This window comes from Plectropomus leopardus, chromosome 3 (genome assembly GCF_008729295.1).
Source record: "Plectropomus leopardus isolate mb chromosome 3, YSFRI_Pleo_2.0, whole genome shotgun sequence".
Taxonomy (NCBI): Eukaryota; Metazoa; Chordata; class Actinopteri; order Perciformes; family Serranidae; genus Plectropomus; species Plectropomus leopardus.
Genome location: NC_056465.1, coordinates 24,401,303 through 24,415,100, shown reverse-complemented (window position 1 = coordinate 24,415,100; position 13,798 = coordinate 24,401,303). Strand labels below are relative to the sequence as shown.

The 13,798-nt window shown below is 40.3% G+C and overlaps 1 protein-coding gene across 5 annotated transcripts in view; it reads right to left on the bottom strand.

Annotated features, from left to right (window-relative positions):
- Positions 1-13,798, bottom strand: part of ap3d1 (adaptor related protein complex 3 subunit delta 1) — a 32,492-nt gene that overhangs the window by 1,035 nt on the left and 17,659 nt on the right. The window contains exons 18-34 of one of the 5 annotated variants that reach the window (XM_042481231.1): positions 13,696-13,767; positions 12,740-12,815; positions 12,269-12,468; positions 11,136-11,209; positions 10,754-10,777; positions 9,142-9,310; positions 8,799-8,942; positions 8,312-8,365; positions 6,529-6,645; positions 6,105-6,260; positions 4,678-4,725; positions 4,004-4,024; positions 3,475-3,664; positions 3,172-3,260; positions 2,096-2,181; positions 1,520-1,641; positions 30-109 (exon numbers count right to left, since the gene is read on the bottom strand). In XM_042481231.1, coding sequence (XP_042337165.1) covers positions 30-109; positions 1,520-1,641; positions 2,096-2,181; positions 3,172-3,260; positions 3,475-3,664; positions 4,004-4,024; positions 4,678-4,725; positions 6,105-6,260; positions 6,529-6,645; positions 8,312-8,365; positions 8,799-8,942; positions 9,142-9,310; positions 10,754-10,777; positions 11,136-11,209; positions 12,269-12,468; positions 12,740-12,815; positions 13,696-13,767 — 1,722 coding nt within the window. The remainder of the gene's footprint in view (positions 1-29; positions 110-1,519; positions 1,642-2,095; positions 2,182-3,171; positions 3,261-3,474; positions 3,665-4,003; positions 4,025-4,677; positions 4,726-6,104; positions 6,261-6,528; positions 6,646-8,311; positions 8,366-8,798; positions 8,943-9,141; positions 9,311-10,753; positions 10,778-11,135; positions 11,210-12,268; positions 12,469-12,739; positions 12,816-13,695; positions 13,768-13,798) is intronic. The other 4 variants (XM_042481238.1, XM_042481251.1, XM_042481245.1 and 1 more) reach the window with 4 other exon arrangements.

The following is a 13,798-nucleotide window of genomic DNA, read 5'->3' as shown; positions in this document are numbered from 1 at the left end:
TAAAGGAGGAGTTTCATTTGTTCACTCACAGTTTTGACCAGCAGACAGACGTGGTGACCCTGGATAGACCTGCTGTACATGGAGGCACAGGAGTCGATCCTCTCCACAACTAAACCAACAAGACAAAAACAGCAAGTGTCAGAAACACTCAGAACAACTGAAATCATATGATCTGATTACTCTGATCATAATCTGTGAGTAACGTTCACCATCAGAAAAACATGCTAAACCACAGAATGAGAGTAGAACAGACATTCACAATGATATGAACATAGCAGGATGCAGGGTTCCCACACATTTTCATGGATGACATTTCAAAACTTTTTCAGTCACTGTTTTTCTTGCCCCGTATTTTTCAAACAATTTGGATCTAAAATCTATGAGAACATAATTTCAACGAAGTGGCATACATGAGGGGAAAGAAGGAATGTGGTGAGAAAATGAAGAAACGTGATGGTAAACAAAAGGTCACATCCACTCATTAGAGCTGCATCCTATCAACAGCCACAGAAAATAAATTTGCCCTTATGTAACATTACTTGGAAGGTTATCCAGATGATTACTGTAACAATTTCATGACACAAAAAAAAAATTACAAGAATTTTCAGGCCTGGAAAACAGAATTATGAAATTCCATGACTTTTCCAGGTTTTTCCATGACCCTGAGAAACCTGTGGATCATCACAGCGGTGGCTGCTGTTTATTGTTTATTTTGACTAAACAAGAGCTGGTGAAGTTGGTGTACTGCTCATGTTTATCACTTTGTGCCCTTCTCTAAATTTAGACATTTTTGTGGGTCTGTGAATGCAGCAGAGGCGAAACCCATCATGACTTTTTTCTATCCCTCAGAGCTGATCAGGTAAGACTGATGGAAGAGAGGAGCGGCTGCTGCAGAGTGAGTGAAAATAAACTTTCAGACTCAGATCAGTAAATGGTTATTTCTCAATTTCACTGCGCCTGTAGTTCTGCTGCTCTGTCTGTGACAACAGTATGCTCTGCGCTCTGACAGTGAACGGTCATGCTCCAAAAATACAAAATCTATTTGTGGCAGCACCTGTTTTTATTGTGGCAGTCCGCCACAAAAAACAAATGTGTGGAGAAACTCTTGCGATTTACATTAAGTTAAAAAGACAATTATGTTAACAGTCTTAGTTTGGTGAAAGAAATGAGAAATGTTGTACAGCTGTATTTTTATCTTTAGTAAGGAAATTAAAGAATAGGCCAATACAGAGTTCTCAAACTTGTGAATGTGACACACTTTACAGCACCACTGCCTTCTGTTGTTAACAACTAACAACAATCACCATTTTCTTTTGTACTGATCAAACGAGCACAACAAACAGTTTAATGTGTGTTTTATTCTCATTCTGTTTTTTTATATACTTTCCTATGATTCTCACGCAGTCCTGAAAAGAGCTGTAGTGCTGAATTCTCTACGTAAAACTGTTGATTCTTTTTTTTTTTTAAAAAAGTCTGTCTCTTGAGACCAATATAAAATGGCCTTGATGTGTATTTGTACCAGAGAAATGGTGGTGGAAGCAGATCCTGGCCAGTAGATGGTGGAAGGGCATGTTGACTCCCTCCAGTCTGACAGAGCTGCACTTCAGGTCGCCCGACTCAAGCAGCTTTGCAAATGCATCACTGGCCAAACAAAACAAAAGGAACTCAGTTTTTAGTTTCTCTCGACGAAAACATGACAAAGAGCTAAGACAACTCGGAAACTAACAATCAAACATAAATTACATTTACTGCAGATATTCATTATCCCCAGATGATGATATGGTAAGGTTTTTTGGTGACTCACTGACTTTTCCTCTCGTGTCACCGTCAGTCATACATTTCCAATTTTACACAGAAAATATAAGAATCTACTCTGCAGGCTGACATAAAATTTACTCCATTTCCTTTGAAACATAAAACCGACTCTGTTAGGAACATTTTATTTTGAATTTGCAGAGAACATTTTTGGGTAAAGGTGCAAAAATGCTAAATTTTAATGATCGGTCTGAAGAGCTCCTAAAGAATGCAAGAAATGGTCAGTATGTAGTTTTTCACCATTATAATGTGGGTTGTACTGTCATGTGAATACACCAACCTGTAACATGGAGTAGTGATTAGGTAGGAGGTGCAGGTAAAGTGCAGTTTGAAGTCCAGTTTTTCATGAGTGGAGGAGTCCTCATTCTGCAGACACACAACAACAAATACAGAAAATCAATAACAAAGTAACGTGGCCCTTGAACGATTCTCTGTGGGCCTTCAGACCCGCAAAGAGATTTGGGTGAAGGGTTGATTTCCAAAGTGAAACCTGGAGCTGGTGAGTATTCCTTGGCTTGTTTAAGTAAACAGCCTCTGAACTGCTATGCCACCCTGCTGCCCCCCGAATGTTTTTGACATGAGTAGAATTAACAAAATGGGAACATAACTTTAAAGGCCCTTTTCCACTGGAGAAAAACCCACCAGCACCCAACAACATCTGGCTTTTGTATTTTAAGAGAAATGTTACAATCAGCGTTTATTTCCAGGACAAATTACTCTGCAGCAGTGAGGAGTATACACTGGCTTTTCACTCCTTTTCCGGAGCAATGCAATGACACGCCCTTACACAATACCAGGCGTCTCCGTCCAAGAAATACACGAACATTAAAATGAGTCTGCAACGAGTTTAAAAGAGTGACTGAATAAGTCAGAGATATAATTAAGAACTGACCCCAGTAACATTTTCATTGGCCTCCATGCTGCTTTCTACTGTTTACCAGCCTGTTTTCCACTACATTTATGACATCAAATATGACACAAAAAACAAACAAAAAAAAACAGAAAGGCAGACTTATCTAGGGCTATCAACTATTTTTAGCTGTTTTTTTCCACATTGAATAAATCTGCATATATACAAAGATTTGGGTGGATAAAGGGTATAACAAATCCAAGCAAACTCTGTAATATCTACCGTTTTTCAGTCTATGTTACACATGTTGCAGATGACAGCGGCACAATAAAAATATTATTGACAAAGTGTAGAATATGAGAGCATTTAAAAAAATAACATTAACTACACTTTAGGGAAGCTATGGTTGGTTTCTAATATGGTATCAAAACATATTATGTTTCTTTTAGGGTTTTTTTTGTCATTTGCATTTTGACTTGAGTATATGTGTGTGTGTTCCTCCTCACCTTTACTATGAAGGTGAGGGTTCCCTTCAGTTTCTGTGGCATTACGATGCTCTGCACGGTGAAGACGAACCGCGCCTCATTGGACACCCCTGAGGCACAAGAGAAAAGTTCACAGCCAAGTAATCAGACTTTATAAAACTTACAAAAGTGAGGCTTAAAATAGTCTGAGGTACACACTACTTCAAAACATTACAGTAAACCCAATGACTCAATGGCCCAATGCACATAACAGAGAAATCTGTATGTTGTTTATCTGTATTGTTCAGGTAATTTGACTCTTGTATTTTGCAGATAATCACTAACCAGGTGGAAGTTGAAAGGGGACGGTGAGGCCATCATGTGGACCCGACCCCTCTGGTCTCTGCAGCTTGGAGTTCAGGGAATCCAGGACGTTGAACTCCATGGATTTGAGGAAACTGTCACACTTGTTTTCAAATATAACAGACACCACCACCTGACTGCCATCCTGCAGGTTTCCTTGGATGTCGTTCACCTTTGTGGGAGGAAAAAGAGAGTAATTTTATTAAATAAATGCATTTGCCCTGGGAATGACTAACTCAGGCTGACTAATCCTCCCTCCTTGTATTTCACCGAGGGAAGATTGTTTAGAGAAGACAAACAGTACACACAGCAAATTTGATTCATAAACCTGTCACCAAAGCACACATCACTGTTTCCAGGAAACCAGTCGAAGCACAAGGAGAAAACCACAAGGACAGAATCATTCTCAGAAACGGAGTCTGCCTCTGAGGCCGATCCATGAAGAGCAACAAGGACAGAGTAAAGCACATCTAGAAAAGAGTTTTGTCATTGACAGAATGTTAACTAGTACCTGATCGGCATCCTCCATCATCTTTAAAGAGAGGGAGAGAGAAGGAGAGGATCTGCATGCATTGTTTTTTTACTGCCACTCTTGTCTCTGATAACTTTCACAATAATAAAAAGCCTAAACATGAACATTAAGGTGATCGTTTCCACATTTGTCCACACAGAGGAACAGTGTTAAGGTTAGAATTTGCCCAGTGTTGAGGGAAAATTCAGGATTTTCCATGACCTAGATCTCAATAACGCCTTACTTATTTTTTATTTTGACACAATTACACAGCACAACAACGGGGTCGCTTAGGGGCAAACATCACATGTGGTCCGATGATCAAACACATTTTTTCCTTTTCACTGAGCAGACAGAAGTGTGTTCTGTAATCTGGCAAGCAAGCCCGTGTCTTTTCATCCTCCCTCTGCCATATTAAGTGAGTAAAAGAATGTAAACATGATTAAATCAGGTAGATAAACAACACAATCTGATGATGTTCGACCCATTCATGTGATGCTCTGTCGGAGGATTCTGGATATGGCTTTAGTTATAATAAATTAAATTAGTGAATTAAATTATGGCCAAAATGAGGCAAAATATTGGACAAAACAAGTAAGGATTAATGAGCAAATAAATAATTTTTTGAGCGTTGGTAAAAGTCACTTCTTCAGCACAATCCTGCCATCACTCACCATCTTGATGTAGGAGTTCTCAGCCAGCAGGCAGTAATTGGACATGGGCTGAAAGGAGAGAAGAGCTCAGGTCAGGGCAGGCATTCTCTGTCACTCTGTATGCTAACTAGGCAACAGGAGCTGGTTCGACCTGGTCGATGCATAACAAGCAAGGCAGAGTGTGTGTGTGTGTGTGTGTGTGTGTGTGTGTGTGTGTGTGTGTGTAGTGGTCAGGGGGTCTACCCAGTGGAGCTAAGAGGCAAAGATCAGAATGATGATAAATTTTACAAGCTAAATGCACCATCACATTATTTGTAGCTTTGAAGCCACTGACTTTTTACTTGTTTTTTTTTCTCTAAATGCATAAAACAAGAGTCCGTTCCATTTTTCTGGGAAGTCAGACTTTCTGAGTTTCCACACAGCAATTTCGACAGTAACGCCACCTAAAGTCAGGTTTCCAACTCAAAAAGTTGTCTGTTACAATCGGCATTTTTTCAACGACAAATTACTATATAGTGTATATTGGCTCCAGCTGTGATGGTTTTGATCACAGTGACGGAAAAACTACACCGTATTTTTCACTCATTTTCCAGCGCAATGCGATGACACGCCCTTACACAATACCAGGCGTTTCCATCCAAACAACACACAAACGCCTTTAAAATGAATCTGCACCGGGTTTAAAAGAGAGACTGAATAAGTCAGAGATATAATTAAGACGAAACCCCAGAAACATTTTCACTGGCCTCCATGCTGCTTTCTACTGTTTACTAGCCTATTTGCTGCCCTCATTTCTGACACCAAATATGACACAACAGTAAAAAAACAAAACAAACCAAAAAAACCCATAAAGGCATACTTATCTGGGCCATTTGGTCATGAATGATAGTACATTTTACTGCCCAAGTGCACCATCAAATTATTTGTAGCTTTGAAGTCATTGACTTGTGACTTTTTTTTCTCTCTACATAAAATAAGATTTTTTTTGGATAGTCAGAATTTCTGACCTCACCAACCCTGATCTCATAATCCAATGTGGCTGTACGCACATCAACAGTAGTAAAAGTTCTAGTAATATACAGTTTATTGCCCCTTCTGTCATTTTTGTGTCTCGCTAAAACAGTCATACACACAGTCGTGTCAAACTTTGATCTGTTGTCATGCTGTCATGGTGATTATGGGTGCAAAAATACAGTGTAATGCATTCTTATCGACTGGTATTGCTAACCACGTCTAACCTGGGCTGAACTAGAATTGCTAGCAACATCTTGTTTTTCCGGCATGTTCTACTGAAATCATCTCAGGTGTGACGTTATTCCCACCTTTGGCTTCTGACTTCTGAGGTAAATAGAAGCAGCATAAAACCTGCTATTCTCAGTGTGCTGAATGATTTCATTCACACTTCTGGTTGAGGTTAGGCTGTGAAATGCTGATTAAAAAACACTGACCGGCAGAGGCTCTTCCTCCTCCACAGTGCCATTTTGCACTGACTCCTCTTCACCTCCTTCACTGTGGTGATGATGGTGATGATGCTTCTTCTTCTTTTTCTTCTCTTTCTCTTCCTTCTCCTTTTTCTGCTTCTTCTTCTTGTGTTTGGAGGACTTCTAATAATTGAAATCCAACAAGGAAGGGGCAGACAATTTATTAGATATTCTCGAGGTTGAAAACTGAATTTGTAAAGAATCATGGCTCCTGGTGGAGATATTCCTCCAGAGACTCTGTAAGAACTAGCAGGTCCCTGGTACATCATTTACACAAACGTGTGAGAATAAGAGCTGCTAATGTGCTGCATCCCGTCAGGTCACTGTGAACTCGAATCTCCGTGGCCAAACTTTCTACTTCACAATTATCGCTTCATCGGTGGTGACTCACCGTCTCCTCCATCTCGGTGTCTTTGGGCTCATCGGGCTCGGAGTCTGGCGCTGTGCCAGAGGCCGCCTCAGGCACGGGGGCTGCTTCTGCTTCTGCTGCTGCTACTGTTGCTACTTCCTGTGCAGACACACACCACCAGAAAAAAAAAACACATGAAGGTATTAGCAGTGAGCAACCGTAGCATGTGACACATACAGTAGTGATTGCCACTTCTGTGTTGATAGAGGTAAGTGAAGTTAGTGAGTTTACTCATTCATTAAAGTCATTCACGATCGGCTGCGACCTACGAGCTCTTTGATACCGGAAACATAAACCTGATTTGCTAAAACCAAGTGCATTACATGCAGCACTGCTAACCAGTCAAAAAGTTAAACCACAAAATTGCCTGCCTGCGAAACCAACAAGTTTGTTGTGTCTGTGGATATTTGTAAATGTGCAGTGGCTTTGTTTTGGGCTGTTGGATCGACTGCATTAACCAGTAACACGAGCTGCTGCTAACTGATTTGATTTACAGGATACTAGTGAGAGCCTGCATGTATTCTATAGGAAGCTCCTTATGGTTCAAATCTGTGATGCTAGCGTGACAGCCAATACAAAAACATGTCTTCCACATGGACATGTCAAGGCATGTCTTTTAAATGTAGTTTTCTAGGTCAAAGGTGCTTTTACTGTAGGGGTTCACAGCTCACGTGATTAAAAACAGAATTCCTAAAAGCAAAGTTAAAATGCAAGCTGTGTTTCAGAAGAAGTGTGATATTTTGAGGAACACAGTTATTCCCTGTATTGCTGAAAGTTAAACAAGAAGATTGATGCCATGCTCTTATCTGTCCATTTAATATGGAGGTGGAGCTTTAAGTCTTGGCTTAACATAAAGACTGAAAATGGGGGAAATAGCAAGTCTGACTCTATCAGAAGGAAACAAATCCTTGATCTCAAGCAGTCAAGTAATTTTTCAAATGCTTTTCATTAAAAAACAAAGTTTAAAAGTGAAAAGGGTTGCTACATTTATCTGTGCATTACCGCAACCAACTGCAGGACTGGTAAATACACTGCCTGTGCGCATGCATGTGCATTAAAACAAAATAGGGACTAACTCACAACAACAAAGCTCCACCGCACTACTAGTAACCCAAAATTCCACATGGTAACTTTAACTCTGCCCTACTTCCAGGAATCTTTTTGGAATCTTTGTAAATTATATTTTCTGTCTCTCTGTGTACAACTTTGACATTCAAAAGGTCAAACAGAAACAAGGACGAGCACGGCCCCACATGTGATCATGGAGGAAGCAGTCAGAGGACACATGTGGCAATGCGGTGGCGACAGGAACACAAGAAACTGACTCCAGGCCACATTCCAGGGAGCCTCAGACAACCTCCGCTCACTTGTCACCACCACCAACACAACAATAACGACATCTACTTAAGACCAACACGACACCCAGCGAACAAAACAAAAGCTGAGGAAGGGAACCATGGGTATTGTGAGAAACATTCGCACATACTGTGAACACAGGCATACATACACACATGCTGGAAAAAAAATAGGAAGGCTGGAGAATGAGAGAGGAAAGTGTTATGTGACCTGTGAAAGAGAGGAAGTCGTGTCAAAAAGGTGAGGTGAGGTGAAGAAAATATAAACTGTAAAGCAACAGAGAGAGAACATATGGCAACCCCCCCGCCCAAAAAAAGAACATATGAGGTAGATCAATAAAACATGGAGTTATGAAAGATAGATAAGAAAGAGAGATATATTGAGAAGGGGAGAGGGGGGACGACTCAACCTGGGTGTTAGAGGGCACTGGAGCGTTTGAGAGCCAGAAATCCAGATCCGAAACCTAGAAGAGGCAGGGAGGGAGAGGAGTGCGAGGAGGTGAGAGGGGTGAGGGCCAAACAGGTTCAGTATCTTTCTACTATTCATGGAAATGGATACAGAGATTACGCTGTTCTATTTCATGAATAAATCAAGTATTTGGCAACAGACTGCGCTGTCGGCTATGAGGAAACGGATACTTGATCACTAAAGCTGATTGAAAGACAGGCTGGGAGGAAGCAATGGTAGTGTTGAGTCAATGAAAATGATCAGATATCTGTATGCATGTACCCTTTAAGCAGAAATTGTAGACTACATATATCATAATACATTTTTAATCATAAATGATATATCAGATTATCTAATTTAATGAGAAGTCTGGGTCAGATCAGATTTGACATATAATCTCTGTTGCTAGGTAGGAAACATCCTCGCTCCGCCCTTTTGTGAGAACATACCTCAGCACTGGTGGAGGTGGGCGGTGCAGCCACCTCGCTAGCTTCTTCTGATTGGACCACAGGCTCGTCTGCCTGACCCCCGAGAAGATCCTCCCCCTTGTCTTCATGTTTGTGTTTCTTCTTCTTCTTCTCTTCTTTGCTCTTCTACAAAAACAGGAGAACCAATTCAGCTCTGTGTCAGTTGAAAACAACAACCTCTGACTCATCTCGTCATAATGGTTGACAGCTCCTTGTTGTTTTTCCCCCTCGCTCAAACCGCTCCATAAATCTGATTTACTGGTTTTAACAAGCAGTTTTTAGACAGAATACGGCGAGTGTGGTTTCCAAAACATTTTACCCTCACCTTCCTATCCCGGTCTTTATCCTTCTTCTTCTCTCTCTTTTCTTTGCTGCTCTTCTTCTTGGGCTCCTGTGAAGCGGCACTCTCTGCGTCTCCATCTTCAGCTGGGCTTTTGAGAGCCTCCGCTGCGCGGTGTGACCGGACGGGCAGCTTCTCACTGTCAGCCAGTGGCCTGGACAAACAAAGATGCACAAATACACACATTGACTTTGTTTAGATGAGGGCTTATGAGGTGATCATGGTCCACCTGGAATTGTTGCCATCATCCGAAAAAACATCTTTACTTTCTTTTACTTAGATACTTTTTGTTTTGTAATGAGTATTTATCTGTTGGAAAAGGTGAACAAGGACTGAAGGGTGCAGCAATCTACCGTACTCAGGCACATTTTCTGCACTGTGCAGCAGCCAGGTCTCATTCAAAGCGTTGCATGAAGCCATTCCTCTGGCAGAGCTAGAAGCACTTGAACTTCCCAGACAGCTAAAAGCTACACCAATAAATTCCTCCATATTGAACTGATAAGAGCCGTCAAGCTTATTTTCCCCAAGCCTGACCCTTTAAAGCAATAACCAAATGCACTGCAGCCCCCTGCTGGTTATTCTCTATAAAAAACACACCACTTTTTGGCATAATGCTTGTGTGTGTATGTTTACACTGTTTTTATTTTCAGTTAAGCTTTTCTTAAGTTATAATATGCATAACATAATATGCATTTATTATTTGGGCTTTAACTTCTTAAAAACTGTCTTGTTTTGTTATTTTTATTTTACTGAGGGAAATATTCATTGAAAGAAGAAGCCATGACAGAAATGTATGTTCTGCAGACAGATGTTTCCTACAGATGTTTCCAATACATTCTTAAGAATCTCTACTCATCTTCATTTCTTAGTCTTAAACATGAGTTTGACCTCATTACATAAAAGTATCTGTAAATGATCTACCATAAATCACAGCATTTGTCTAAGGGCACATGTGCTTGTTATTTCCACCAAGGGCAGGCAAGGAGAATCCACTTAAAAAACAGCTGGTTAGAATTTGGAGGCCGAGCTCTAGGAAGATCCGGGAAATGTGAGCAAAAGAACTATAGTACCTAACTCCTGGGATGAGTTTCCTAAAAGCATATTGATGCTAATGGAAAAACAAGTGCCAAAATGCTTTTAGGAGCTTATTCCAGGAGGACAGGTAGGGAAGGATTATGTCCTGAGAACATCAGCAGCAGCCAGTTTTAAGTTATTTTTTTTCTATGAAACAATGTGACAGTAATCAAAGATATATTCTCTTTGGAAGACAAAACAACTGTACAACAGTTTCTTTAGAAATAGGGTAATATGCTGCTGATATTGTCAAGCTTATAAAAGATTTAGAAAAAAAGAAGCAGGGTAAAGAGAAAATGGATATGGAGTATACACTAGGTTAAAGGCTGCAATCAGTAGATATTGGAAATACTGGGAAAGAAGAGCTAAATGAGGGAGCAAATACTGCGCACTCCGAATGAGGAAAGAAAGGACAGCTATGTTAGAGAGGGGAGCAAGACAGCTACTTGGAGAGAGAGAAAGAGACAGAGAGGCAATCCATGAACAGTCAGAGCCGCAGTCCTTTAGCTGGGGTGCTACTCACCTTCGCCCAGCCATCTCCACCAAGCTGCCCACACAAAGAGGCAGTGATGGGTGTGTGGAGGCATAGAAAAGAGGAAGCAGAAAGCAGACCGCCATGAGAAGAAGTGAGAGGAGGGAAAGGGCCAAGTCACATCAGCTGTGACTCTAAGGCCGGGACGGTCAGGAAATAATCAGGCTGAGAAAACATCCAAATTTAGAAAAAGTCATACAAGATCGAGCTCTAAATTTGGACTGAGAATCACAGTTTTAACGATTGGTTGAGGCTCAGTCAGATATGTAAATGATGGGTTTCAGCAACTCAGACAGTGTGTGCTTATGTCAAGAGTAACATTCAGACGAGGGTCAGATCATGTGTAGAGCACATGTACATAGCGTAGACTCACTTGTCAAGGTCGATGTCCAGGGCTTTATGAGGGTCATTGGGATCTTTGTCATCATCATCACTGGGTAAGGCATTCTGAAATCAATGAAACAGAATTATAACTCTCGAAATGAATCTACATCCACAACACACAGACTGTGTGATCTGCTGAGATATTGACTTTCAGAGTCAGAGAACCAAAAAAAGGAGTGATTATAGTATTTAATTCTGATATGTGTCCACACTCAGAGTTATGAATAACTGTGCTTTGGGTAATAATAAGGTCAAAGTGATGTGTAATAGGTCTGCACAAGTATGATGACAACATACCAGGTGACACGTACATTAATTTAAGCACTGTAATACAGTTATCTTTTCATTAGTTCTTGACTTAAAACTTAACTTGGATTTATTTCATCATTGGAGCAATATGCATTTAAGATAATCACCGGCACACAGGGTACAAAATTAACACCATCCATTGGCCAAATATGCAAGGGGCTTATGATTTGCTTCACTTAACAGTCAAAATTACACTGGTAATTTGTTTTGCTGGTAAAATTTGGACATCAACTAGCCATTTAGCCAGTGACAGAGAGTTTAATTTTGCACCCTGCCTGCAAATGTATTTTTGTATCTGTTTGGGACGAGGAAAACAACAGAAAGCATTTCCAGAGTGTAACAGCAGTCACAGACTGTGACGACAATCTGTAGTGTTGGTTTGGGCTGTTTTCTCTCTTGTGCGTGGCTGCTAGTAAACGGAAAAAATAAAATGGCCGAATAATAATGTAAAGTGATCCACCGCGTCACTTAAGCTAGCACTACAAACAGAGACACGTTCCACGTGTTGATATTCCCAGATTATCATGCCTGTCTTGATAAAGTGCTCCGGGCAGCCTTTTTTTCCAGCTCGATCTCCGGAGCAAACAATGCTTTGACCAGGTGCAGCTTACTGTATTATGACACACATTTTTGCAAATCAATGTATTTCTGTAATCTATAACATCAATGACGTTGATGAGTTGCCCATGCCCTAGTAAATTTTAGTCTCATGTATAAGGCAAAATACCAATGCAATCAATGTGTTTTATTACTATGAGTCAGGGTGCCTGTCAGTTCTAAATACTTTATGATTATGATGTTTCTGGAGCGTACCTCTGGCATCTCCTCGGTAACAATGTCGACCATGTGTGCAGGCGTGATGTCCTCCTCGCTCTCTGGGCCTGAATCGTGTTTCTTCCCTCGTCCGCTGCGCTTTTCTTTCCTCTTCTTCTTTTCCTTCTTCTTCTTCTCTGCTCTCTCTTTCTGCCGACGTTCCTCCTCCAGTTTCACATACTGGTCAGACATAGGCAGACCTTTGGGACAAAAGAAACATTTATTATGCCTCAGATTTTAATAATCAGACAATTATTAATAGAAAATCCAGTAGAGAAGGTAAATACAGAAGAGAAGCGAGTTTATTTGCATTTTTTAAAAAATGCCTGAACCATGACAGTATCTTCATGATATTGCAGCATGATGTTGGAGACGATGGCAGAAAAGTCAGCCATTTTTATTTGTATCATTTTGAAAGTTGCAATTGTGAAATGAGTGTTTTGTTATGGATTTTAAAACAGTGTGTGTTACCTGGGACTTTGAGAGGCACACTGAGGTCAATTTGCACGACTGGGATGTGCTCCACTCCAGGGGCCTCCTGGTACACCTGCGCAGGGGAAACATTCGTTTAAAACACACTTGTTAGTTTATATATTTCAAACACAAGACACACTACATGTACCGTAAAACTTTAGTTATAAGCCTAGTCTCAATTTAACGCCCGCTCCCTTTTACTGGCCGGGTGTGGCGACACAAACAAGGTTGTTGGCTACGCACTGGAGGTAAAGTTAGTTAGCTGCTTAGATAACACATACAATATGTATATATGTTTAAACTTTTGTCAATATGAACATGCTACACGCATGGTTAGCATGGCAGGTAGTTTTATCAGCATAGTAAATAAGAGAGACGCAAAAAAAGTGATTAGTAGATGTAGAAGACCATCTTTATAAAAGCTAGGGAAAATTGTCCAGTCAACTATATTCATAATTTCATATTTAAAATTATTTTACAGAATGATTATAATTCTTAAGATCTTTTTTTCCAGGTATTTCTCACTTTGTATTTTTTTGTTTTACTTTGTTTGTTTGTTATTTGGGTTTTTGTTTAGGTTGTTTGGTTCAGGTAGTTTTCTTCTGGGTCATTTCTTCTTCTGTTGCTCATTACATTCTTCCCATGTTAATGAAAAACATAAATAAACAAAACCAATTTGCCCAGGTCTCAAAAGGTTAAATAAATAATTTGATTGTATTTCCCCTTTTTGCTGAACAACAGTTTTGTGTGAAAGGAAATAAAAGCCCATCCCATACAGCAGCCTGTCCAAAATATTAGCCTGTTGAGTTCAATCATTTAAGCAAATCACAGCCTGGGCTATTAATTGAAGTTCTGTGGTATATAATATGCTGCAGTTATTACAGAGCAGATGCAACAGAGACACATAAAGCCAGTCTAGAAAACAGACTCTCGTGATGAGTAGGAAAGCACACCTTTTGAGAGGATGGCGAGGCCTTGATGTAGAATGGGTTGTTGGCTTGCTCCTGCTTTCTGGCTTCTCTCCTCTGGGAGACAGAAAAAAAATAGTCACATGAA